The sequence below is a fragment of the Schistocerca serialis genome, chromosome 2 (assembly GCF_023864345.2).
Source record: "Schistocerca serialis cubense isolate TAMUIC-IGC-003099 chromosome 2, iqSchSeri2.2, whole genome shotgun sequence".
In the NCBI taxonomy this organism is placed as follows: domain Eukaryota; kingdom Metazoa; phylum Arthropoda; class Insecta; order Orthoptera; family Acrididae; genus Schistocerca; species Schistocerca serialis.
In genome coordinates this window covers 383,930,285-383,958,035 of record NC_064639.1, presented here as the reverse complement: position 1 = coordinate 383,958,035, position 27,751 = coordinate 383,930,285, and the positions used below count along the sequence as shown (strand labels likewise).

Genomic DNA, 27,751 nt, shown 5'->3' with positions numbered 1-27,751 from the left:
GTGGTGGTTCTTTAATGGTGTGGTCTGTTTTTACATGGAACGTGCTGGGTTCTCTGGTCCAGCTGAACCGACCATTGACTAGAATATCTGCAGCCATTCGTGGACTTCATACTCCTAAACAACCATGGGATTTTTATGAGTGTCATGCGCTATATCACCGGTCCATAGTTGTTCACGACTGGTTTGAAGAACATTCTGGACAGTTGTTGCGAATGGTTTGGCCATCCAGGTCGCAAGACATGAGCCCCGTCTAGTATTTATGGGACATAATCGGGAGGTCAGTTCGTGCACAATATCTTGAACGCAAAGCTTCTCAGTTATGGACGGCTATAGAGGTAGCGTGGCCCAACATTTCTGCTGGGGACTTCCAACAACTTTTTGAGTCCATGTCACGTGGAATTGCTGCACTACTCCGGGCAAAAGGAGATCCGACACGATATTAGGAGGTATCAAAAAAAATGGCTCTGAGCACTATGGGACTTAACATCTATGGTCATCAGTCCCCTAGAACTTAGAACTACTTAAACCTAACTAACCTAAGGACATCACACAACACCCAGCCATCACGAGGCAGAGAAAATCCCTGACCCCGCCGGGAATCGAACCCGGGCGTGGGAAGCGAGAACGCTACCGCACGACCACGAGATGCGGGCTAGGAGGTATCCCTTAGCCCTTATCTCCTCCCTTTACAAAGCCGACCCAGGGACCGCACGTTGGGTAATTTACTGTCGTAAGGAACTTTGCCAAAGGGTGGATTGTTACGGTTGTGCCTGCGAATGAGCACGTCGGGAGCGGCGAATCAGGTCAGCTGATAGCGTACTACTGTCGCGAACATATAAGGCAAGTCATTGAGGGACGTCGAAACCACAGGAGTTGGACGAGGCGTTGGGCCTCCATGTCTCATCACATAACTTAAAGGTCGGAGGCTCGCCTGCTCTGTAGAGCAGGATAGGCAGTCCTCCTTCAAACGATACGACAAATTCCTAGCCGTGCTCTGTCGAATGGCAGCATCCCCGTATACAAGGCGTAAATATTTCTGGCTCCCTCCGCTGCTGTCGTCGATCTATTGAACTCAAACGGAACAATATGTCAGAAATATACTGCTTTCTCCGCTCGGCACTCCATTTTCTAGCGTCCACAGCTCTACATACTAACTCCAAATGACAACATGCAAATTGAATTAATAACAGTGATCTGCAAATAAAACATGATGATCGATCAATAAACCCATAGCAATGGGAAAGCAACATGCAAAACAAAAACGCCACGAACTTACGCTCCAACCTAATAACTGGCGTCAAACTGAAACCCGTCAGAATTTTTGATGAAATGGCTCTAAGCACTATGGGACTTAGATGTCAAGTCCCATAGTGCTTAGAGCCATTTCATCAAAAATTCTGAGGTCATCAGTCCCCTAGACTTAGAACTACGTAAACCTAACTAACCTAAGGACATCACACACATCCATGCCCCAGGCAGGATTCGAACCGGCGACCGTAGCAGTCCGGAGTGATGCGCCTAGAACCGTTCGGCCACCGAGGCCGGCTCAGAATTTTTGAGGGAAAGTTTGTCGAATATGCACTGCTTCATGCTGTGTAGTGACCTCAGTATCGACGGCGGCCTCTGTGGTTTATGCCGCAGGTGGCGACAGCGAGGAAGACGAGGACGTGGAGGTGGACGTGGAGCAATGCTCGGACAGCGAGGCCGGCTGCGGGGGCGGTGGCGACGCGGCGGCCTGCCGGCCCCCGGGGGCGCCGGCGGCTGGCGGCGGGCGGCGGTCGCCCAGCTCGGCCGTGGGGTCGCGCTCCGGCTCCGAGGAGCGCGAGACGCCGCCCCCGCCCGCCCCCTCTAGGGTGAAGGTGCGCTGCAACTGCGACGAGCTGCTGGCCGCCGAGTGCCACCTCGAGACCAAGGAGCTGTGGGACAAGTTCCACGACCTGGGCACCGAGATGATCATCACCAAGACCGGCAGGTATGTCTGCCGCGCTGCGCTGCACACTCCGTGTCTTCTCTTGACTGGTCCGTATATGCAGAAGAAATGTTGGATGCGTAGGTCCATGCTCACGAAAAACAATTTATATCTGTTACTCAGACTAAACCCTACGTAGTAGCTCCGTCATGTGTGTGCTGTATGTAGTGCACACAGAAAATACAGAAAGGTGTAGATATCGATTTACAGCGAATTCACTTTCGTAGGTTAAGTACGGGAGAGTTAGATCAATCGTTTTTCTTTTTCTTTCTTTTTTTTTCTTTCTTCCTTTTTTTCTTTTTTTGCTGCTATTAGCATTTTCGTACAGAGTGTCATTCAAAGATAAGTAAAAAGCATTGTTGACATTATTGCGGCATTGCCACTAGAAGTACAAGAGATATCATAAACTGTAAACATACGTGAGTGGTCCATCTCACCCATACACCTATGGGTGAGATGGACCAGTGTACTGGGTGAGACGAACCATATAAAAATGACTACACGTGAAGAATAGAGTCAATTACAATTACATATTTCTATATGGAATATGTTGTAATGAGTACAGAATTGTACTATTAAATGTTTCAGCCTAAAACCGTTTTATCACTTTATTATAACGCTTGACCGAACATTCACTTTTCTAATGAATCGTTGGTTTTGCTCAAGCATTAGCGTGTCTCTCTCTTACCATAGCACTCACGTTTATTACCAAAGGTTGAACAACGGTAATGAACTACCGTCAACAAGAAACACACTGTATCCAATCGCCTTTTTTATTAGTTTCGTAATAGGTTTTGCCAAACCCAGTATATTCATTTTTCACCCTATTAATCAAAACTGCTTTCGTAATCTTCTACAATGTCCGCAGTATTCTGCGTATGATGGTCACTGTGGGTTATTAGCAGTATTTTCGTTTTTTAGTTTCTTCGGTCTCGCTTTTTCTTCACCCATAATTTACTTTGGTGATCGTTTTCCTTTCTGATTTCTGTTTTCCTTCTTTTCTCATCCCTCTTCTTTTTTGCAGTTCAAGAGTTTAGCACTTTGGATACTGTTGTTGCTCTCATCCTAAAACCTGTGATTATATCAATAGAAGGAACACGTGATATTTCTTCCAAACGTTTTGACTGTGTTGCCGTATGTGTAGTCAGTTTTGAGGCATTAATATTGGATCTTAAGTTTAGTAGGAGTTGACTTCGAAGTTGTCTCAGTGTGAAAGAATTTGACTTGTGCAGATAACTGCGCTCTTTTGACGTGGTTGGAATCATCAGTCCTTTTGATGAGCTTTGAAGGGGGTTGTTGGCCTGTGTGTGAGATTCAGCTTTTCCATTTCTTGGCACATAAGCGTCTTCCGACAAATAAGCATGGTTAGGACTGCGACCATATTCAGTGGTGTTAGTCCACTTGTCTTGAAGCCAAGTGTACCATTTTCACCGTCGGACGATGTAGCCCACGCTGAGTTGACCAGTTTTCAAATTGAAGACGGCTAATTTTCCTGCTTGGATTACTCATCGTGAAAGTGCTGCAGAAGTTGTAAAGACAGCTTTTCAATTTGAAAAATGGGCGGTCCAGGGGCTGCAAACGCTGCGATGTATGTCGAGGTTGTCTCACTAAAATAATCCCTTCTTCCCCTGCAAGCTCTATGTTTCCTAACAGCTTGTGTGAGACCTGCGTCCATCAAGTACAAGCGATACTTTGCCAGCTGGTTTCCTGAGCTTCAAATAGGTTTTTAACTAATACAAATACCAAGTATGAAAAACCACATGTTATTCAATCCTTTTTCAAAATATAAATTAATCTTCTATTATCACCTGAGCTAAATTGAATTGTGGTCCACCTCTCCCAATTGTCCAGTAGAGATGGACCATCCTGACTCTGACTGCAAATAGCGAACTCGGTAGTCGTTTTACGTTAGTTTCATACCTATATATTTATCATGCTCGCAGTAAAAAAACTGCGTAGATGTTCTGCAAACTAACCGTTGAAATAAAAATTGCATAACTAGACAATGAAACATTTCGGGTTACAAGAAGAAAGAATGCGATTTGTCTACAGAACTAACACGAAAATAACAGCAGCACTTTTACACCACGTTCGTTCACACAAGAGCTTCCTCACAATTACAGGGAGCCAATCAGTAGCGGTGCATTTGTGAAATGCGCCACTGGTCCGTCTCACCTAGTGGTCCAACTCTCCCGGAATTGTCCTATTGTTTGGTGCAAATTGTGTTCTGAAGTATTACAGTAACTTTCTTATACCTCGCCAGAACCTAAGACGACGTGTCTGGTAATACAGTACGAGATGTCTTACATGAGTAATTATTGTGAAAGAAGTCCGATATATCGATATACAGGTGGCCAATAAAGAGCCAGATGCTTACAAAAAAGATAACATATTAATAAGTTTATTTGCTCTATGTGCACTTAATAAGTGAAATACACGAAATTTTGCAGTGCTATGAGGTCCTTTTGTTGTGATTATTTATATAGCGGGTGATTAAAATCAAACTTTCGCTACTTGAGAGAACCCCCATGGAAAACGAGTGATCATAGGACAATGAAAGTTTGTGGAAACATTTGTAAGAACACGCCGAAGAGAAATAATGAGGAAACCATTGGAATAAACACATTTTAATTTCCACGTGAGATGGTAACATTTATTTACTGAGTAAAGTGTTTACGTTCCAAGTTAAAAAAATTTGTTCAATGTGACTACCATTTCCATCCACGACAACCCGCAGTAGGAATACCATTTCACGATTGTTCACAGCACTTTTCAAACGGTGGACCATGGACTGTTCAGCTGTCGTGACACAGCTCGTGCACTGATTCAGGATCGCAAACTGCATCCAGCATTCTCGTCAACTACGGCAACAGTAACTCCTTCAACAGTTTGTGGTGCAATTGGCCGTCGGCCACTTCGAGGAGCAATTCCCAGATCACCAGTTAATTCGAACTTATGAATCATGTTTTTCAACCCCTGTGCGCAAAGAGGATGTTACTAAATAGCTTTATTTTGTCGATACTCGGGAAGAGCAGCAGCACTATTCCTGATGTTTTGATAAAACGGTTTTACGAATAAAGCCCTGTTCACTTTGTCCAGGTCTGTACAGAGCAAAAAATTAATGAAACAGACAAACAGCAGCGATGGATTCCTGACTGGAAATGGAGGCAAAATGTCCAATGAACAGGTGTCCTAAAATGCATCGTTGCCACAGTAGATGGCCTTGACGAACGAAAGATCCTCTGACCACGTGTTGTGTTTTCCTTGGGTGTTTCAGGTTTTATAATTGACGCAACATACTGTAAGGCGCAGGATGACCCGGAAATTAATCGAGAACAAGCCGAAGTGGTGTCTGTATACTGCCAAGCAGAAGGAAACGGTTGAGAGGCAGAACCTGGTGCTCCGAATATGGTATACGCACGCTCCTCCGCCTCCCTTCATTTTCGTCTGTCTGACACCACCCACGATCACACAAACGCTCAAAAAGGGTTTGAAATGTTGTGTGATGTGGTAGATGTCTGTGAAGGTACTGGTTTTGGTATAGCCGTGTTGCCTCTCGACCGTTTCCATCCGCTTGACCATCCACAAACACCGAGTGTCTCATTTCTAATTTCCTATTCAACTAATGCCTCGAGGACTCAGTACCGATGCCAAGATTCTGTTCTGGTGCTACCTACTTCCCAAATGAGACGTAAGACATGAGTTGCTTTAACTTCTCATGAATTTTTGTGGACCTGAGTTTGATCATTTCTACAGTTTGAACTCCTAGTGCAGTGTCTGGATGCACCTGTACTGTGAAGCCCAAAGTATCCACCGAAGGACTTTATGTTGTAATACCTGCATATGCAATATTTGGGTCTTCTTATCGAGGCCCCTTGATATCCTCCGATAAAGGATTTTTGATTGTAAAGTTGCGTTGTAGAGTCTAACTTTCGTTGAGCTGTTGAGCTCCCTACTGCGGAATAGTGGTAACAGTTCGCTCGCCATGCCGGAGGCTTTAAGCTTTAGATCTTGCACGTGTCTACGAAAAAGGAAGTCGATCCAATGTGACTCCCAGATGCTTGGGTAGTAATGTTTCTGTCTACCTGCGTATGGTTTTCGCTGAAGTATACTGCATTTGTTTTCGCCTACTTAATTTTAATCTTGGTCTTCACCACACTGTGGTAAAGTTCAGCTTTTTCTGTAGTCTCCTGATGCTGGCGTTACATTGGTGTCCACTCGTAAAGTACGCCGTGTCATCAGCGAAATGTACCAGTTGAACATTTGCAATCATCGGCATGTCGTTGATGTAGATTGTGACGGCGTTGGCCGGAGATCCAAATGTGCCGTCTACCGCATAGCTGTGAGCGTTGCGCCGGTTGTGGTCGACCCCTTGGAATTCCTGAAATTGGCATATCAAAAAAGGTTAGGATCACCTAAAGTTATTAATAAAAAATTTTAAACTATAAATTTGCAGATCTCTGTTATTGGCTATGCCAATAACGCGCGGGATAGCCGCACAGTCTAGGGCGCCTTGTCACGGTCTAAGGCAAATTGTCACGGTCCGCGCGGCTCCCCCCGTCGGAGGTTCGAGTCCCCCCTCGGAGGTGTGTGTGTGTTTCTTGTCCTTAGCGTTAAGTTAGTTTAAGTTAGGTTAAGTAGTGCTTACGCTTAGGGTCCGATGACCTCAACAGTTTGGCCCCATAAGGCCTTACCACGAATTTCCAAATTTCTGTGCCAATCAGAGTTGATCCCATCGGCACCTCATACCGCCACACCAAGTACTGGACAATTATGAAAATGACGTAGGCAATCTGGTATCGTTCTTTCATCGGAGCCTCCACACACGGAAACATACAAAGTGATACCGCACGAAGCACCTTATTTTTTAGAGTTATCAGTCTTCTGACTGGCTTATAGGGGCTCGCCACGAATTCCTCTGCCGTGCCCACCTTTTCATCTGACAGTCGCACTTGCATCCACTTATGTCCTCAGTTATTTGTTGGACGTATTGCAGTTCTGTCGTCCTCCACAGTTTTTACCTGCTACAGCTCGCTAAAGTACCATGGAAGTTTTCCTTTGATGTCTTAACAGATGCCCTATCACCCTTTCCCTTTTTGTTAACAGTGTTTTCCATATATTCCTTTCCCCGCAGATTCTGCGGAGAACCTCCTCATTGTTTACCTTATCAGTCCATTCAATTTTCAACATTGTTCTGTAGCACTACGTCACAAATTCTTCTATTCTCTTCTGTACTGATCTTCTCACAGACCATGTTCTACTGCTGTGCTCCCAACTTACATTTTCGGAAACTTCTTCCTCGAATTAAGGTCTATGTTTGATACTGGTAGACTTCTCTTGGCCAGAAATATCCTTTTCACCAGTGCTAGTCTGCTTTTCATGTTCTCCTTGCTCAGCCCATCATGGGTTTTTCTGCTGGCTAGGTAGCAGAATTCCTTAACTTCGACTGCTTCATCATTCAGAATTCTGATATTAACGTTTCTCGCTGTTCTCTTTCTGCTACCGAGCGAGGGGCGCAGTGGCTAGCACACTGGACTCGCATTCGGGAGGACGACGGTTCAATCCCGCGTCCGACCGTGATTTCCCTAAATCGCTCCAGGCAAATGCCGGGATGGTTCCTTTGAAAGGGCACGGCCGAGTTCCTTCCCCGTCCTTCCCTAATCCGTTGAGACCGATGACCTCGCTGTCTGGTCTCCTCCCCCAAACAATCCAATCCAAATCTTTCTGCTACTCCTCATTACTTTCGTCTTTTGTTGATTTAATCTCACTCCATATTATGTACTCGGTGGATTGTTCATTCCATTCGCCAGATCCTGCAAATCTTCTACATTTTCACTCAGGATAACAATATCATCAGCGAATCTCGTCATTGATATTCTTTCACCTTGAATTTTAATCCTACTCTTGAACCTTTCTTTTATTTCCCTCACTTCTTAGCTATATACATGAAAAAATAGGGGCGTAAGACTACATGCCTATCTTACATCCGTTTTAATCCAAGCACTTCGTTCTTGGTCTTGCAGTCTTCTTGTTCTCTCTTGGTTCTTGTACTTATTATATATTACCCGTCTTTTCCTATAGTTTACCCATATTTTTCTCAGAATTTCGAACATCTTGCACCATTTCAGACTGTCGAACGCTTTTTCCAGGTCGGCAAACCATATGAAAATATCTTGACTTTTATTCACTCTTGATTCCATTAGTAAACGCGACGTCATAATTGCCTCTCTGGTGCCTTTACCTTTTCTAAAGCCAAACTGAGCGTCGTCTAACAGATTCTCAGTTTTCTTCTCTATTCTTCGGTACATCATTTTGGTCAGAAACTTGGATGCACGATCCGTTAATCTGATTATGTACGCATCACAAAGCCGACATGGTGCCACTGCTATGTCCAGCATTGTCGCTGGGAGCGCCACTGTTGTGCCTTTCAATCTGAATTTGAACGTGAAATAATTATCGACAGAAGACGCATGGGCCGTGAAGTAGATAATACAAGAATTCGTGTTTCGGAAATCACACTGTGTAGCGTGCATCTTCAGTGTCGGAATTCAGCAGTGGCAGGAACGTGGCCAGTCGAGACTGCGATATTGCTGTTCGCGTTGGTTGGGATCCCACGACAGCCATGCGAGTACTGCGTTAATGGGCGCAGGAGGGCACACTCGACGCTGTGTGTCACGTCAGCGGCGCCCTTGACTAGCGCCCGAGGAAACAGACGTATTGGCTCTGCCGTGCAGGATGTAAGCCATGCCACGTACCTTGAGTCAGGAAAGGGGTTTGCATGCAGCATGATAAGTGTCCACACGGGCAGTGCAAACACTTTCCGTTTTTAAAGAACTCATAATTTTTCTGCTTCCTTTACATTGTTTTTATCTTAAACAGATATTGATTAAAATGGTTTTCCACTTGAACATTGACTCGCTCAAACAGAGGCAGGTCCGCGATATTCAGTGCTAAGATAGAAACAGAAAACTCATTGAAAGGTTGTCATTTTCTCCGTCGCGTTTCCTTATTTGACATCGTGTGCTTTTTCTACTCTCTACGTATATTTACCAGCCCTGTAGCATGTTCCACGTCGGAAGTCTGTTCTCGATACCAACTCTGTTTAAATACTTAAATACAGGGAACCGTGTCGCTGCCGTCTGCTCGTGTAACACTTCGCGTGTTTCCTTTCTGTCACCAATAATGAACAGTATGATAAAAAAAATATTTTGCATCAAACGTGCAGCAAAATGAAAATCGTCGATAAATTTTAACGCACCCTTCTAAAAGCACGGCAAAGACCGAAACGGCATAATAACATACCTGACTGATAGCCTGCGTGGTAAATTTTCCTTCTTATCGACTCCTTCCCCGCTATCGTACGTACTCAGTACAGTAGTTGATGTCTTTTTGGTGTATTAACTCATTTTACACAGATGGATATTGCCGTTTGTGAACTTAATGACAAGTTTGACTCCCGATTTGTGCTAGCCTTCAGATGATGACTAGTAGTATCATTCCCGCGCTTCAGACCTCGTGGCTTTATTGTGATTCTGCCCTAGGTGTTCCTCATCAACTCCTATCTAAGTATCTATGGAGAATTTTTTTCAGATGTATCTTTAATGACTCATTCTGCGCTGTAACTATGTTGCTTAGTATGCACTACTGTTGTTGTTGTGGTCTTCAGTCCTGAGACTGGTTTGATGCAGCTCTCCATGTTACTCTATCCTGTGTAAGCTTCTTCATCTCCCAGTACTTACTGCAACCTACATCCTTCTGAATCTGCTTAGTGTATTCATCTCTTGGTCTCCCTCTACGATTTTTACCCTCCACGCTGCCCTCCAATTGCCCTCCAATGCTAAATTTGTGATCCCCTGATGCCTCAGAACGTGTTCTACCAACCGGTCCCTTCTTCTTGTCAAGTTGTGCCACAAACTCCTCTTCTCCCCAATTCTATTCAGTACCTCCTCATTAGTTATGTGATCTACCCATCTAATCTTCAGCATTCTTCTGTAGCACCACATTTCGAAAGCGTCTATTCTCTTCTTGTCCACATTATTTATCGTCCATGTTTCACTTCCATACGTGGCTACACTCCATACAAATACTTTCAGAAACGACTTCCTGACACTTAAATCTATACTCGATGTTAACAAATTTCTCTTCTTCAGAAACGCTTTCCTTGCCATTGCCAGTCTACATTTTATATCCTCTCTACTTCGACCATCATCAGTTATTTTGCTCCCGAAATAGCAAAACTCCTTTACTGCTTTAAGTGTCTCATTTCCTAATCTAATTCCCTCAGCATCACCCGACTTAATTCGACTACATTCCATTATCCTCGGTTTACTTTTGTTGATGTTCATCTTATTAGTCAATGTATATTACATGCATGTAATGTCCAGAAAAGAAATGCCTTGTTATGAACTTGCAACGGTCTGCAGAACTTTCCATTAACACTTATTAGTTTGGTTTCCGGCTATAGTATAGTTATTTGCTGATTATGACCTGGACGTCATTATGACGGCAAACTGAGACTAGATACGCATACCAATGAACGTAATAGTATACTGACATGAGCAACCCTGGTGTACAATGTCCGTCCTGTAGTAGACTGTAGTGTATGTTCACAAGTTAAACTACTAAAGTCGATCAGCCCTAGACAAATGGAGTTGCACACCTGTTGGAACTTGCAGACGTGATTTTCATTTAAGGGCTAAACAAATGGAAGCAGCAAAGAAGCGGGAATGTTCTTCAAGTCCAAATGTTCTCGTAAAATATATCCGAATCACACAGTGTACCCAAGACTGTTCCAACGATTTAGTGAAACAGGGCAATTGGTACCACAGTACAACGGTCGAGGAGGGACCCACTTGGGTTGGTTCAAATGGCTCTGAGCACTATGGGACTCAACTGCTGAGGTCATTAGTCCCCTAGAACTTAGAACTACTTAAACCTAACTAACCTAAGGACATCACAAACATCGATGCCCGAGGCAGGATTCGAACCTGCGACCGTAGCGGTCTTGTGGTTCCAGATTGCAGCGCCTTTAACCGGGACCTACTTGGGATCTTTGCTTGGAAGATGAGGCGCTTGCTAGAGTGGATAAGGCACCTGAAAGTAGCACTCGGTTAGTAGCACGTGAAATGACCAAATCACATAGTAGGCCTACTATGTGGCGAGTATGGAAATGTAGCTACACCGTTAGTATTTGCAGAAGGTACATACTTTGACTCCTGCTGACATCGAATTTCGTGTCGTCTTCGGCTAATGGTTCTTGCAGCGCACTCTCCAGCGTATGTACTTTTTACGGATGAAACTTGTTTCACCAGAGACGGATGGCTAAACAACCTCAATACTCATGCTTGAGCCTATCGGAGCCTCCACGTGTAGGTTGTGAAGGGCCATCAACACAAATTACCAGTCAACATGTGGGCAAGCATAGTCAATGATTACCTACTAGGCCAGTTCCTCCTTCCTCCCTCCTTTAAAGCACCAGTACACCCAGTCTTCATGAAAGACACACTATCCAGATGCCTCGAACATATCTCACTTGTTATTCGCCAACGGATGTAGTTCCAACGTGGTGGTGCCGTACCTCACATTGGACTGAGGATTCGTGAACACCTGTATCAGACATTCCCTGAAAAGTGGATCGGCAGTCCAGATTCTGTTTCGTGGCTAGCATGTTCATCTGATCTCACACCACTTTATTTCTTCTTGCGGACCCATGTGTCAGCTGACTAGTCTGAAGACGTTCTCTTGGTAACAGTTCTCGCTGCCTGCTATATTGCTCAAACGATATCAAAAAGGGCACGACAGAACTTTGTGCGACGACGCTATGCGTGCATCGTTAGTGGCAGACGCCGTTTTGAACAACTGTTGTATATGTAGCAGCTTGAGAACTTGGGCAGGCATATAGAATGCGTTATTAGAGTACCGTAGACTTAGGATTTCCGGTCTGTCAGAAATGGTTCAATGGCTCTGAGCACTATGGGACTTAACAACTGAGGTCATCAGTTCCTAGAACTTAGAACTACTTAAGCCTAACTAACCTAAGGACATCACACACATCCACGCCCGAGGCAGGATTCGAACCTGCGACTATAGCGGTCGCGCGGTTCCATACTGAAGCGCCTACAACCGCTCGGCCACACCGGCCGGCTTCCGGTCTCTCTGACATCAAGTTGTGTACACCCTTACCTCAAAAGGATACATTTACTCTTCTCCAGCAACCTTGAAAGCTTGTGACGTTATTGCGGAATCACGCTGTATATATATTTTGCGAGGAACATCGGTGTTATAAAGCAAAACTTCCTTTGCCCATGCAGTCTGTTGTCTAATGTAATGGCACATGTGTTTAGATACGTAAACGAACGTTTCTGATGTCAAAGGCCTTCTCATGGACTGTGCAACTGTACAACTTCGTTTCTTCATTACGAAAACCCATACGAACGGTCAAAGGTGAAACACGTTAAGGCTGTACATCAGGCGTGTCCAACCCGAGGCTCGCGGGCCACATACGGCCCAAAGCAAGTGTCACTACGGCCCAAAAACCGAGCGTCTATAACATGATCACTTAAGAAAATTAAATAAAAAAATAAAAAAATCCATAAATTTCTGTGTATGTAAAGGTTTGATAAATGTAATATTTCAGTTTGAAACCCCTGCCACACAATACTGTTCTCTCATTGGTCCATCCCGTTCATAACTACGTCGCCCGTGCTATACTTGAAGCCCTTGTGTCTCGCTCCGATAACCGGCAAATCATCAGATGCGCTGGTCTGTTATCTAACGGCTACTTCAATTACAACCGCGAAACTAAAGCTTTAGAGACATAAACTCAGATACAGAATGAAATATCTACATTTGCATCATCTACACCAGACTCCGCAAGCCACCTAACGGTGTGTGGTGGCGGGTACTTTCGGTGCCCCTATCTGATCCCCTCAACCCTGTTCCACTCGCGAATAGTACGTGGGAAGAATGATTGTCGCTATTGGCTATAATTTCTCGAATTTTCTCCTCGAGGCCAATATGCGAGATGTATGTGTGGGGAAGTAATACGTTGTCTGAATCCTTCTGAAAAGTGCTCTCCCGAAATTTCAATAGTAAATCTCTCCGTGAAGAACAACGCCTCTCTTGTAACGTCTGCCAGTGGAGTTTGATTAGCATCTCCGTAACGCTCTCTCGCCAGCTAAACGATCCCGTGACGAAACGCGCCGCTCTTCGATGGATCTTCTCTATCTCCTCTATCAGTCCTACCTTCGAATCTGGTGAACAAGCGCCTTATAAGCCACTTCTTTCGTGGATGAGTTACATTTCCTTAAGATTCTTCCGGTGAATCTGAGTCTGGTGTCTGCTTTTCCCACTATTTGTTTTATTTGGTCATTCCACTTACGGTCGCTCTGGACATTTACGCTTAAATTTTTTTTTCGGCAGAAAAGTAGTGTCGTTGTAGAGTAGTGGATTTCTTTTCCTATTTATGTGCAATATGTTACCGTACGCAGCCCCTTTTTTCGATTTGATGCAAAATTTGAAAATCTATTTCAGGATTTTCGAAAAAATTAATCAAAATCTTAGCATCTATACGACGGCTGTTGTAAACAACCAATACAGATATGTTTCCAGAAGATTTTCAGACGAAGTGCATAGAGTTTCAGTCTGACGTTCGACTAAAACAAAATTTTAATCAAGTATCTTTCTTGGACTTCGAAAAATCATACCTGCCTAAGTATCCCTTGATGCACCGTCATGCACTGTATATTTCATCTTTATATGGAAGCACGTACATTTGTGAACAGTTATTTTCAAGAGTAACGGGGACTAAGAGTAAAAATGGAAGCAAAATCTCAGATGAACACTTTAAGAGCACATTTGAGAATTGCAACCTCTTCGATCGAACGTGATATTGATATGTGTGGCCCAAAAATACTCGTCTTCTTCCGATGCTGCCCAGATAAGCCCCAAGGTTGGACACCCCTGCTTTACGCTACCCACATCGTAAAAATATGCAGAATATTGAGTGGTTCTAAAGTAGATTTTCTTCCCATTCTGTGTCGCGCCTGAAATGTGAAAAATATAGGTATTCAGTGATCAGCTGCCGAGATTACTTCGGCGAAAAGTTTTACGTAGGAGGCTGACGCTGATAATACGCTGAGTGCACAGAAGTCATGGGAAAACTCTGGAGGATGTGACGGCAGTCCCCGCAAGCCTTTGCCTATGCCGTACCGCACCGTTCGTAGTGGTCCCCGCATTCAGATCGGTGGCCATCTCACTCACAGTAGCTCGTCGATCGCTCTTAGGTTTTGTGGTGACAACGTGTCGTCATTTCATCACTTGTGGTTGCCCTGTGCGGTAGTTTACGCATGTGGAAACCTTATATCTGCGAGATTGAAGATTGACTGTCGACAGTGTTGACCTTAAGGTGCGTTTACATGGGCCATATTTTACGGCAATATGGCCGCGGTAGTGTTACCGTCAAGATTGCTGCAATAGAAAGCAGATTTTCTGTATGGCTCGGCGACATTGCTGATGTTGCAGGTAGTTGCCGCGTAACGCTGAGGGATTGACCGTGTTGTCCAGGGCTTAATTTCGGCCGGAATTCACCCAAGCGGTGTTCCGGCACTTCTTAGGGAACAAGTGGACGCTGGAAATTTAAAATAGTACACGTGTATTAAATCGCAACGTAACCATAATTTGCCGGCACCAGTGAACGTGTCGACGGAACACCAACGTGACGCAGTGGGCAGGGGGGTGGGGGTGGGGGATGTAAGTGTGTGTATGTGTGCACAGTATACCGAAGATAAGTTGAACTTCATCGTAAAGTTGTGATCGGCACACAGTAACCGTTCGAACGTTGTGTTTGGCAGCGGATGAGAACATGGTGCCACAGTGATGAAGACTACCGACTTGTGCCGATGACCGGCCGTTGTGGCCGAGTGGTTCTAGGCGCTTCAGTCCGGAACCGCGCTGCTGCTACGGTCGCAGGTTCGAATCCTGCCTCGGGAATGGATGTGTGTGATGTCCCTAGCTTAGTTAGGTTTAAGTAGTTCTAAGTATAGGGGATTGATAACCTCAGATGTTAAGTCCCATAGTGCTCAGAGGCATTTGAACCATTTTTTTGTGCCGATGCGTATCGAGCAGAACACGGGGGCTCGGGGGCAGGCTGACACTGCTACGAGGACAGACTCTGGGTCCTGCCGAGCGAGGTAGCGCAGCGATTACCACACTGGACTCGCATTTGGGAGGACGACGGTTGAAACCCTCGTCTGGCCATCAAAATAAAGGTTTTCCATGATTTTCTTAAACAACTGCAGGCAAATACTGGGATGGTTCCTTTGAAAGGGCTCGGCGTTTTCCATCCTTGACTCAATCCGAGCTCGTGCTCCGTCTCTAATGACCTCGATATCGACGGGACGTTAAACCTAAACTTACTTCCTTCCGACTGTAACACCTTTTGTGTGTATTAAATCTTGTGATTTTACTGTTTTGATGGAATTATGTTTTAAAAGCCTCAGTTTCAGTATAATACCTTGTAAAAAATAAGTTTTAGCACAGTTTTTTCAAAACTGAAACTTGATTTTTTATGGGGTAGGGCGGGGTTAGGGAGTGGATGGGAGGTGAGGGGGAGAGAGGAATAGCTTGATTTAAGAGGTGCGTTCCGGCACCTAAAATTTTAGAAATGAAGCAATAGTATTTTTTACCAAGGCTGGAGAGTATTTGGTATTGCAAAGAAGTATGTATCTCTTTCCTTGTCTTCAAAGTCTTCCCTCTCACTCTCGCCTTTATTTCTTGCTTCTCTCATGGACAGTGCTGCAGTCACGTGTCTGAGCGAGAACAAAGTCGTTTCGCTTTTGTTCGAAACTTGGAGAACGTACATTTAGTCACATGTTTTGTAGTTGTCTGTTATCGTGAATTTAGAGTGTGCAGCACTTGAGAAGTGAACATACAAGAAAATTCTGAATTTTAGAAAAGCGATTCCTCTACGACCATTATTGTAGAATGTCAAAATTAATGTCTACTTAGGCCGCAGTCTGAAAAAACAGGTGCCAAGATGTTACCGATGAACTCGAAACCACCCTTGATGAAGCGCACAACAATGCGGATGTTTTTCCTTTACTTTTATTCTGTAAACATGCTTCTTGCAAATTTCACTTTTCTAGGTCAATGGAAAGTAGCCAGTAGGTTTTAATGAGTTTGAGAGTGTCAAATAATGTGACGCAAGTGGCCGTATCATTTTATTGCTTTGGCTTAGAAGCTCAACTTTTTCACATCCTGAAATGAACCAATAACTTTCAACAGGATACATCAACCAGTTCCTGAGAAAAAGACGTCTTAACAGACGGACAGGCAGTCGTACAAAAATGGCAAAAATAATTTTTTGGGTGATATACATATTAATAATTTCCGAATTTTTTCCTTTACTTGTACTGTGAAACCTTGCTTCTTGCCTAATTTCTTGATTCTAGGTCAATGGAAAGTGCTCTGTAGTTTTCGATGAGTGAGTTTGTTGGAATCAAAATATATGAGACATAAATTACGGTACCTTTTGATTCTATTACCTTAGAACCTTACATTTACTACACTGTCGAGGAAATATAGACCTTAGTATGTGACATAAATTTCAGTTTGACGTATCTACCTGTTCCTGACGGTTTTTAGCAGTCGGACGGACGGACAACAAAGTGATCCCAGAAGGGTTCGGTTTCTACTGATTGAGGTACGAAAACCTAAAAAGAAGGCATCCAAGGAGCCCACTTTTCTTCTTCTTACTAAGCTAATATCTTGTGTAACATAAAGGTAGTAGAATCTCACGGATTTCTACTAGGCAGCGTTCGTCCATATTGTGGGAATAGCGTGGCCCCTTGTAAACACTTCTGGCCCTGAAATTTAGTGCCGCGAACATTGCCGGGCAACAGTGGCCGGCAGTGTTGTAGTACATAGGGCTACAATGTGTGTGTGACCGCAGTGTTGCCGGACAACATTTTCAGGGTATATTGTCGGCGGTATGAAAATTTTTATGGCCCTTGTAAACGTAGTTTTAGAAAGCAGACAAGCTCTGACCCGTGTGTCTTGTGCAGATTATCCTCCCACGTAAAAAGTCGTTTACCTAGCGAATTGTTGCCATGTTCTTTACATAAGTATGTGTAGCGGACTGCTCAGATACAGCGTCCACAATCGCGCCACATACGCGTTCAGTCTCGACAGTCAGGCTTGATAAACGAACTTCTTCGATCACGATAGCCCTTCCCTTCAGTATATGAATGTTAATGTTTCAAGAAATGTCTGCTGCTGTTCGGGAGAGGAACATCGATCGTAATCGGGGGTAGGGGCAGGCGGCAGGTGCGGCCACCAGAGAGGAAAGTTTGCACTGTGTTGCGGAGGAGGCGAACCGCGCAACGCGGGCCGTGTCTACCTGATTTACGCCGGCTGCGGCGATGAATGTCGACATCAATCAAGGCGCTGCCTGCCGGCTCCCGCCGGGCCTGCCCAATCTCGTGTGCGTGTGTGTGTGTGTGTGTGTGTGTGTGTGTGTGTGTATATGTGTGTGCAAGCATCCGACAAACCACCTCATGTGCCCACGCCATGGAGTTTCATATTAACTCAGCGTTGTGTATTGTTCCCTCACGTCTTTTTCTACTTTGGTGGTACTTGTTGTTTCGCGTAACGACAGTCATTGACCTAAACCTCACGGTGTAGTATCCGGGTCAAGTCTAAATTAAAACTGTTGCTTTCCAGTGGTAATTTTTTTTTTCAGTTTTCATCTCCTCCGACAAGGTGAGCTCTTCAAAAGACTTGATACACAGTGGCTTATATTCGAGGAACTGCGCAACAGATTTCTGTTCCTTCAGTTTTTAGCGCGGAACAATTACTGTCGTACTATCACACCATTCTTGCAGTAGCCTGAAGGAAATGCGAGGGATCACGTTCCAGTGTTAAAAAATATTTGTAGGCATATGGAAGGCCGCCTTGAACATTCGCCCTGAAGGATGAAAAGACTTTCGGTGATTTTTCTCTCTGCTTTATCATCATCATCATCATCAACAACAACAACAACAACAATAGCAGCAGCAATCATTTCACACTCCTTTCAGCATAAAGGCTCCATTTAGACTTTTCTAAGCGTTACAGCTTTCGAGTGTACACTGCCAGCCCAAAAAGTCTCGGGACTTGATTAATGAAAATTAGAGAAACGTTCAGGTGGATCTTTTAATGTTTCACGTGTTCAACATAGTGTTCCTCGACGTGAGTACAGGGCACAGAACGTCCGTACCCTGTCAAACTCTCAAAAAAACGTCCTTCCCATGCATGTTGTTCAATTAGGGCATAAAATTGGCTTGAATATTGGTTACGTAGTCAAACCATCGACCCTGAATGGAAATTTCTGCATTTTGTCATTTTGTGATAGCTTCGCACTGATAACACCAAGTTTAGTCACGCGTGATGATTTTTTCCAAAAATGAACTGTCCGCGTTTTGCATTTAAGTCTACTCGTGGCAGGCGTCCATGCTTGGTTGTTTTTGTTCGGGAGTCAAAGTGATCGGGACTAACCTTGCACACTCTTTTCTCTTCTTCAAAACATTATGGAGAATGTCTTGAACATTTGATTTAGAGATATCGCTCCATTGCAACTTACGAGGTAACAATGTTGACACACTACGGCCGGGCGTCATCTGCTTAACACTACCTTCTCAGAACTTACTAGTCGAATGCACGTCTGTTGTTTACAGTTGTCAGTTCAAGCTAAAATCATATCTCGCAACTTTTTGGATGGGTGATATAAACATCTATGTTGCTCTTGATTGTTTTCTAATGTGATCTGTCAATAGCTTTGAGTTTTGTATTGTGAGAAGCTGTTTTTCCTTTTTATTATGATCGGACGAAACTACTTTCGTCTGGTCATAGCTGTGGGTTACTTGATTCCTCTGGAACAATGCTCACACACATGAATATTAGTTCACTTTATTACATAACTGAATAAAAGATTTACGTCACTTTGACACACTCCTGTGTCCCAGGAGCACTGGGTAATTTACAGCTGTCATTGATAAGCAAAGCATCACGTGATGCTCTTATTAACAAACATTCCTCTTGAAGTACAATGTTCAGCATTTACTGAGGAACAATCTGATGACAAACTGTAACAACTCGTTTGTCCTACATTATAATGTTGACTCCTTCAGGTGAAGTTACACACTGGGCTAAGATCATACATTCTCGACACTGTTGACCTCAGTGTGAGGGTGCTGCTATGCTGAAAAGGAGACGTGGTCTTCTGTAGTGTCTGCCATTAGTTTTCTCGGATTGCAGTGAGCCCTCGTAAATGTCTCTGGTATCGATTCGCGTTGCCGACTTTGATGAGGCTTCTGGACGATACTGCAGTTTCATCTGCCCCCCCTTCCCACCCCTCCATCCCCCACCACCACCCCTTCTGCCCTCTTAGCGCATACCCTGGCTATACTCGTGATTCGCGCTTTTTGCTGGTGCTAGATGACCTGCGATAAACTGAACCTCTTGTTAGCACATATACTTGAGCAGTCGGTGCTAATGAAACTGTGCCTGCAATTCTCTTTACATACAATAGCCTCTGAGATCCTTCTACGTGATATTCCCCACGCACTGTGACTCCACTTGTGCCATATTAATCTCGCAGTCAGAGGCTATACTGGTGTGTACGTAAGAAGGCGGGTGGTCGTGCGATGCGCAGTGGAAAGGGGAAGTCTACCTCGTGACTACTAAGGTGACTGCCTGCACTATGTTTGTGCGTCCTCTTATAGAATACTTCTGCGAGGTGTGGAATCTTTACCTGATAGGACGCCGGCCGGAGTAGCCGTGCGGTTCTAGGCGCTACAGTCTGGAACCGGGCGACCGCTACGGTCGTAGGTTCGAATCCTACCTCGGGCATGGATGTGTGTGATGTCCTTAGGTTAGTTAGGTTTAAGTAGTTCTAAGTTCTAGGCGACTGATGACCTCAGAAGTTGTCGCATAGTGCTCAGAGCCATTTGAACCAGATAGGATTGACAGAGTGCATCGAAAAAGTTCAAAGAAGGGCAGCACGTTTTGTATTATCGCGAATAGGCCAGAGAGTGTAACTGAAATGATACAGGATTTGGGCTGAACATCATTAAAACGAAGGCGTTTTTCGTTGCGGGAGAATATATTCACGAAATTCTAATCACCAACTTTCTCCTCCGAATGAGAAAATATTTTGTTGGCGCCGACCTACGTAGGGCGAAACGATCACCATTATAAAGTAAGGGAAATCAGAGCTCGTACTGAAAGATATAGGTATTCGTTCTTTCCGCGTGCTATACGAGATTGGAATAATAGAGAATTTTGAAGGTGGTTCGATGAACCCTCTGCCAGGCACTTAAATATGATTTGCAGAGTATCCATGTAGATGTAGGTGTAGACGCTTCAGACAGTATCGCCATTTTGCGACGTCTGTCTGTTCGAAGTGTGCACAGAACATTTAGCGTGTAGTTTTATGTTAGGTTAGGTCGAATATAGTGAAGGTACTTAACCACACTAATGTTCATTACGAGTGGTATAAAACAAAACGACAAGTGCACTTCAAGGCACAATAAACGACTTACCACGGGAGATTTATGCAAACTGGACACAAATCGATATTCAACAGGTATAGATGGAAAATGCAAAATTGTAAAGTTTGGTGGCCGGTCGATGAGTGAGTGACGCTGCAGCGCTGTTTCACGGTGCAACTAGGAAAAATAGTAAATGGGTAACATGTCGATACCACGGTATAAAGCCTTTCCCAAATTCATTCATTGTACTCAGTTGAACAGTAACAATGCCTCGCAGGCAGGCGCTTAAACAATATATACAGATATCAGTATTTGAAAGAGTACGTGCACTTGGGCTCAAAGAAGCCGGTTGCAGTAATAAGGGAATAGCTCGACGTTTGATAGAAGCGATGTTGGCAGGAATAGGAGAACCGTGGCCGTGGCGTCAGGAAGGAAGAGGTCGACCTCGAGGGACGACAGAACACAAGGACTCAGTAATCGTCAGTGAGGCATTCAGAGCCCCGGATTCATAACTGACATCGATCTGATGTGCAACTGATGCTTCAGAGACCATGAGCACCATTATTAGGCGTCTCGCAGAAAGGTACCTTGACCTATGTACACCAACAATCCCATTTACAGCCTGAAATCTCTTTGACTGCATTATAACTTCAGTGACGAGTCCCTCTTCGAACAGAGCCCCATGACCAACGAAGGTATGTCTGGAGACGCCCCACACATTGGTTAGATAGCAACCTGACTGTCGCCCGCCATACGGCTCGCCAACCAGAAATAATGGTCTTGGGTGCCATATCATTTCACAGCAAAACCCGTTTGGTTGTCATCGGCGGTGCTCTTACAGCACATCGGTGCGTCGACGACAACTTACGCCCCGTTTTGTTGCCCTTCATGGCAAGCTATTCTGGGCTTACATTTCAGCAAGATAACGCCCGCCCGCACACAGCGAGAGTGTCTACTGCTTTGCCAAATCCTGTCTTGGCGATCAAGGTCGCAGGATCTCTGCCCAACTGAGAAAGGTTGGAGCACTATGGGCAGGGCTCTCAAACCAACTCGAGATTTTGAGGAAATAAAGCGCACGCTATCGCCCAGGAAGACACTGAACAACTCAATCAATCAATGCCAGACCGAATAACTGCTTACATAAGGGCGAGAAGTGGCTCAAGGCGTTATTGACTTGCTTAGTTTGTGAAGCTGCTTGTCGTCAATAAATCATCCAATTTTTCATTTGTTTTTCTGTATATGTACATGACATCTACCGATTTCCGTCTCATCGGGTGATTCCTTCGTGGTGCGACACTCTTTTTGTCTTTTTTTTTTCTTAGAGTGTCTTATGTTAAGAAGCGTCAGCGATAGTGTTCCGAGCAAATGTATTTTTTTTTAGGGAGATTCAGAAGCAGAAACAGTGCCCTGTGTAGTGCTTACTCCAGCAATGACTGTTGTGAAATTAGGCAACAGCTGGGGTGTATGGCTTGGGGAACAGGCAGACACAGTCATCACACGACCGACGCCACTCAGTATTTTCCTTCTCTGTCTCCGCAGAACCGATCACGCACCCAACTTCTTTTGCGCATTGCACTTTGACAGACAGCGTCATTTATCCTGAGGGACATGTTGGAGACACTATTTTTTCCGCATTTTCTGAGCGGCTCCTTGTACTGTTTGATTCTTAAGTTCCATGTATTTCTCTGAACACGGGCAGCCGGTGTTCACGGACCTGCTATGCCAACTGTGCGGCCGCCTCGGACGCAGTTTTAGTGCCGCGTCACGCCAAGGACAGACATGGCCACTTGCGCACCAATGGCAGTGCGTGCGCGACTGGCGGCTGCGTAAAACCCGCTTTCTTTTGCCGGTGGCCATGTTGCGGGGACACGGCCAGCAGCCATGCGCGCGTAGCTGCGAGGCAGCCCGCGCCCCGTCTTGCGCCGGACACCAAAGTGTGCGCCCGACGCTTGCAGGGACGTGCCCAACACCAGTGGCGAAGCTACTACCTTGATATAGTGAACAGCTTATGAAATGTTGCAAGTGTCAAATTACGACTAAAACAGTGAGTAGTGGGTCCAGTGTTGATCTCTGAAACTAATAAAGAAGACTGGAGGCGAGCACTGTACGCTCAGTAGCTTGAACGTCATTTATCTTTTTTCTACCCTGTCAACTATAACGGCACTTTATAAGAACAAGATAAAAAGTCTCTCGTCTTGCCTATAAACGTCATTGATAGAATGAAAATTGGGGTTTTGTTGTGGCCATGCAACTTGCGCATTACCATAGATCAAGTTAACTTGATGTGATAAATACTTTTGGGTTTTAAGAACATTGGGTGTATTACATTGAAAATTGGTGGAAAAAATCCTTTCTTGTGGTTAGTTTATCGCAAAGGGACATTGATGCACGGATGGTCAAGACTGAGCCTGTCATTTCATTTCCAAAGTTCAAGATAGCATCATTCAAATGAGGTCGTAATCCTCCCGAAGAGAACACACGTTATATAGCCGCCACCCAAAAAGAAAGTCGGAATTCCTAGGTCGTTAATCCTTTGCACCAGTTTTAGCATCCTCTAACTTCCACCAGTTCAGAGTGGTAAAGAAATTTGTAGTTTCAAACTGTTTTGAGTTCAGTGGAGACGTTACAGACCTATGTATGCTTCTCAGACTTCCCAAATTCGCACCTTGGGTAAATGACATACTTACTGGAAAAATTACAAATACCAAGAAGAGGTCTACGTGAGAAAATGTAAATTTTAACAGCAAAAAAAAAAAAAAAAAAAAAAAGAAACACGCAGTAAGTTTCTCATTACAACAAGAAGGTTTCATTATGAGCTGCAAAATGTGTAAATGAAATTATTCATAATTTTGGAGAGAGTTGGGTGGAAGCTGAAAAGCTGGGCGCTATGTGAGCGTCGGAACTTTATTCTACATAAAATCTGAAGGTAAATTCTGGGACTGCTTCTTCTTCTACTGTCAACTTTCTCATTTCATAATTTTTAAGTCAGAGTTTCTGATCCGATTCTAATGCCCCATTGATGACGAAACGATAAACGCTAATCTTCTACCCCATTTTAAAAAAATCATTGTTGTCCCACACAAACATTTTCAAGATGAATTGTAAATTGCACTGTTTCGCATGTATTACACTGGTGTCCACAATTAAAGCAACAAACGGCTATTTCCCCGTCCTGTAACTAATTCGCGATATAATCATATAACCATACAAACTGTCAACCAGATGCTGCCCGTACGATCGTGCACTGCACGGAAGGTGACATTCTGGTCATGCTAACAATGACGTCAGGGCAGCTATGAAACGAGGTAATGTTTACCGCGTAGCCCCCACAATCGCTGTGTACACAGTCACAGGCGGTGCAATATGGCACTGAGAAGATGCTAACCAGACTCCATGCGGTGGAGGGCCATGGGAAGAAAGTAAGCTGGACAATCGCAAACTGATGTGGTACGATGCCTTAATTTGAATCGTTCTGCTGTTTCTCGGATGTGGCGACAGTTTGTGGAGACCGAAACTGTATCCCAAAGACCACTGCGGTGCCACCACGTGTGACTTCAAAAGGGCATACCATTATTTGGCTGTAAGGACACGACGGTACTGACTTATTACTGCACGGCAACTGGCATCCGACCTCGTAACTTCCACTGGATGTGTTGTATCGAGGCAAACGGTGTGCAGAAAGCTTCGGCGGAGTGGCCTCTATTGTCGCAGACCTGCGCATGTTTACCTCTGACACGTCTTCAGGGAAGGGAACGTGTAGACTGGAGTCATCAACATGTCACCTGAACGCTCGAACAGTGGGCCAATGTTATTTTCACAGATGATTCCCGATTTAGTCTGGAGAGTGTCTCGATGTACTCGCATCTGGAGGGATCGTGGAACACAATTTCGGGACCCAAAAATTGTGAAAAGAGACCGATATCGAGAAGGTTCCGTAATGGTGTGGGCAGGGATTATGTTTATCACTCGAACCACTCTTAATGAAATTGTATGTGTGAATCGGCAAGGTTCAACTGCTGTCAGGTATCGTGACGAGATTTTGGAACCTCAAAAATGTTCAAATGTGTGTGAAATCTTATGGGACTTAACTGCTAAGGTCATCAGTCCCTAAGCGTACACACTACTTAAGCAAAATTATCCTAAGGACAAACACACACACCCATACTCGAGAGAGGACTCAAATCTCCGCCGGGACCAGCCGCACAGTCGATGACTGCAGCTTCTGAGACCGCTCGGCTAATCCCGCGCGGCTTGGGACCTCATTTCCGGTTGTTGCGAGGTGTTGCGGGCTCAGACTTCGTATTGATGGACGATAATGCTCGACCTCATAGAGCACGAGTGGCTTACGTTTTCTTAGAAACAGAAGGTATCGCACGCAAGGGGGCCTGCTCGCTCTCCCGGTTTCAGTCCCAATGAGCATGTCTGGAATCCACTAGGGAGACGGCTTGCATCGCGTCAGCATCCACCAACCACTCTTCAAGACTGCGAGCTGCTCTGCAGGAAGAATGGGCGTTATTGCCTCAAAATGAGACTGATGGCATCATTCACAGCACGCCCCGTCGTTGTCACCCCTGTATTGCTGCCAGAGGTGGTCGCACCCCGTACTCAGTGCATTAACCAGTTGCTGGAATGTGTGTGCGAATCCGTTAGGCTGGAAAAAACGAAGAAAATTTTTGTATACCGTTATGGATGTTGCGGTTGTTTACGTTCCGTATTCTATACACTGTGTCTGCTTTACTATTATCTGTTTATACTGCTTTGTGGCAAAATAAACGCAACCTTGCTAAATTTCAGTTTGCTACTTTAATTTTGGACACCAGTGTATATGACAGTGTTTTTTTTTTAATGCAAGCTGCTGGCGAATGCTGCAAAAAGACAAGACACATTTTGTACATAATATACTGAAATGCGGACAGTTGCAGCCAGATATCCATATTTTTATATAAAGGCAACAAACACCTCTGTGGCTTAAAAAACTTTATTAAAATCGCGACCGGTTTCACGCAAATTTAGGTGCATCCTCAGGTGATGTAACTGTGTCTAAAACATTATTTAACGCTTTTCTTGAAGCGTTTGCCCGTCCTCCACGTCATTGTTCAACGCTTTCTAGATGCCTCTCCCCGTTCTTCACGCCACTGATAAAATTAAAACCCTCACTTTTTCCTGTATTAGATAAAGGACCAAAAATTGCTCATACCTCATTACATTAACGGGTTAACGGAGACAGTATCAAACATTCCTACTCCAAGCAGAATAGGATTTTTTAAATTATTTTATTATACACGTTACTTTCACATTAGCAAATTCTGAGTATATTGATATTCACATAGATTCCTAGATGAATGGATAATAATGACAATTGACACCGGTCCAAATTCTATTCGAAATAAATTCCCTGACTGCGAATGTCTGTGTTAGGTATAGATACACTATCTACACTGACGAAAAAAATCGCAGCACTCAAAAAGATAGAGTAATGAAATTTCGGGAATACGTTTGTCTAGGTGGCATATTTTATTGATTAATATTACAAGATCACAGTTTAACGTAAGCGCGGGATAATCCATTGCAAATGTGAAATGCTGGTACATCAATAACCGGTGTAACCACCAGAATGTTGAATGCAAGCATGGAAACGTGCATGCATTGAATTGTACTCTTGCCGGCGGAAGTCAGTTTGTGTGAAGGACTTCCTTGTCTGTTGCACATGGTACTTCAGTATAGGGTCGTAACGCTGTTTGTGGATGAAGTGGACTTGTTGTCCAGTGATGTCTCGTATGTGTTCGATGGAAGGCAGATCTGGTGATCGAGCACACCTAGACAATATGTTGACTCTCTGTAGATCATTTTTAGTTACAACAGCGGTATCTGGATGGACGTTATTCTGCTGGGAAACAGCCCCTGGAATGCTGTTCATGAATGCCACCACAACAGATTGACGTAGAAATTCGCAGTCCTTACGTGTGGGAGAATGCTCTAGCTGTCATATCAAATCACACCCCAGACCATAACTCCAGCTGCAGGTCGAGTGTGTCTAGCGCGCAGACAGGTTGGTTCTAGGTACTCAACTGGCCTCCTCTAAGCAACACACGGTCATCATTGGCAACAACGCAGAACCAGCTTTCATCAGAAAATACAACAGACCTCCACCGTGCCCTACAACGAGCTTTCGCTTGATACCACTAAAGTAGCAAATGACGATGGTGTGGGGTCAGTGAAATGCACGCTAAAGTACGACTGGCTCGGAGCTGTCCTTGAAGTAAGCGATTTGTAACAGTCCCCTGCAATTTTTACCTTCTACAAATACACCTAGTACCACGTAAGTTATTCCCTGTTGTCTTAACACACTTTCTATCATCCTGTACCTTTTTCTGATCAGTATTTCCCACACTCCGATTTTGGAGCCTCTTCATTTCCTACCTTATCTATCCATCTAACTTTCAACATCTTTCTATAGCACCCCATCTCAAATGCTTCTGTACTCTTTCTTGACGGTTTTCCCACAGTTCGTGATTCACTACCATACAGTGCGGTGTTTCGTACATACACTCCTGGAAATGGAAAAAAGAACACACTGACACCGGTGTGTCAGACCCACCATACTTGCTCCGGACACTGCGAGAGGGCTGTACAAGCAATGATCACACGCACGGCACAGCGGACACACCAGGAACCGCGGTGTTGGCCGTCGAATGGCGCTAGCTGCGCAGCATTTGTGCACCGCCGCCGTCAGTGTCAGCCAGTTTGCCGTGGCATACGGAGCTCCATCGCAGTCTTTAACACTGGTAGCATGCCGCGACAGCGTGGACGTGAACCGTATGTGCAGTTGACGGACTTTGAGCGAGGGCGTATAGTGGGCATGCGGGAGGCCGGGTGGACGTACCGCCGAATTGCTCAACACGTGGGGCGTGAGGTCTCCACAGTACATCGATGTTGTCGCCAGTGGTCGGCGGAAGGTGCACGTGCCCGTCGACCTGGGACCGGACCGCAGCGACGCACGGATGCACGCCAAGACCGTAGGATCCTACGCAGTGCCGTAGGGGACCGCACCGCCACTTCGCAGCAAATTAGGGACACTGTTGCTCCTGGGGTATCGGCGAGGACCATTCGCAACCGTCTCCATGAAGCTGGGCTACGGTCCCGCACACCGTTAGGCCGTCTTCCGCTCACGCCCCAACATCGTGCAGCCCGCCTCCAGTGGTGTCGCGACAGGCGTGAATGGAGGGACGAATGGAGACGTGTCGTCTTCAGCGAT

General features: G+C 44.8%; 1 protein-coding gene across 1 annotated transcript in view; it reads left to right on the top strand.

The window, feature by feature from the left end:
* The first annotated feature begins 1,929 nt into the window (after positions 1 to 1,929).
* The window catches only part of LOC126455558 (T-box protein H15-like), a 399,743-nt gene continuing 373,921 nt past the window's right edge, over positions 1,930 to 27,751 (top strand). The window contains exon 1 of the mRNA XM_050091314.1: positions 1,930 to 1,972. Within this exon, the coding sequence (XP_049947271.1) occupies positions 1,950 to 1,972 (23 nt within the window). The 5' untranslated portion in view covers positions 1,930 to 1,949. The remainder of the gene's footprint in view (positions 1,973 to 27,751) is intronic.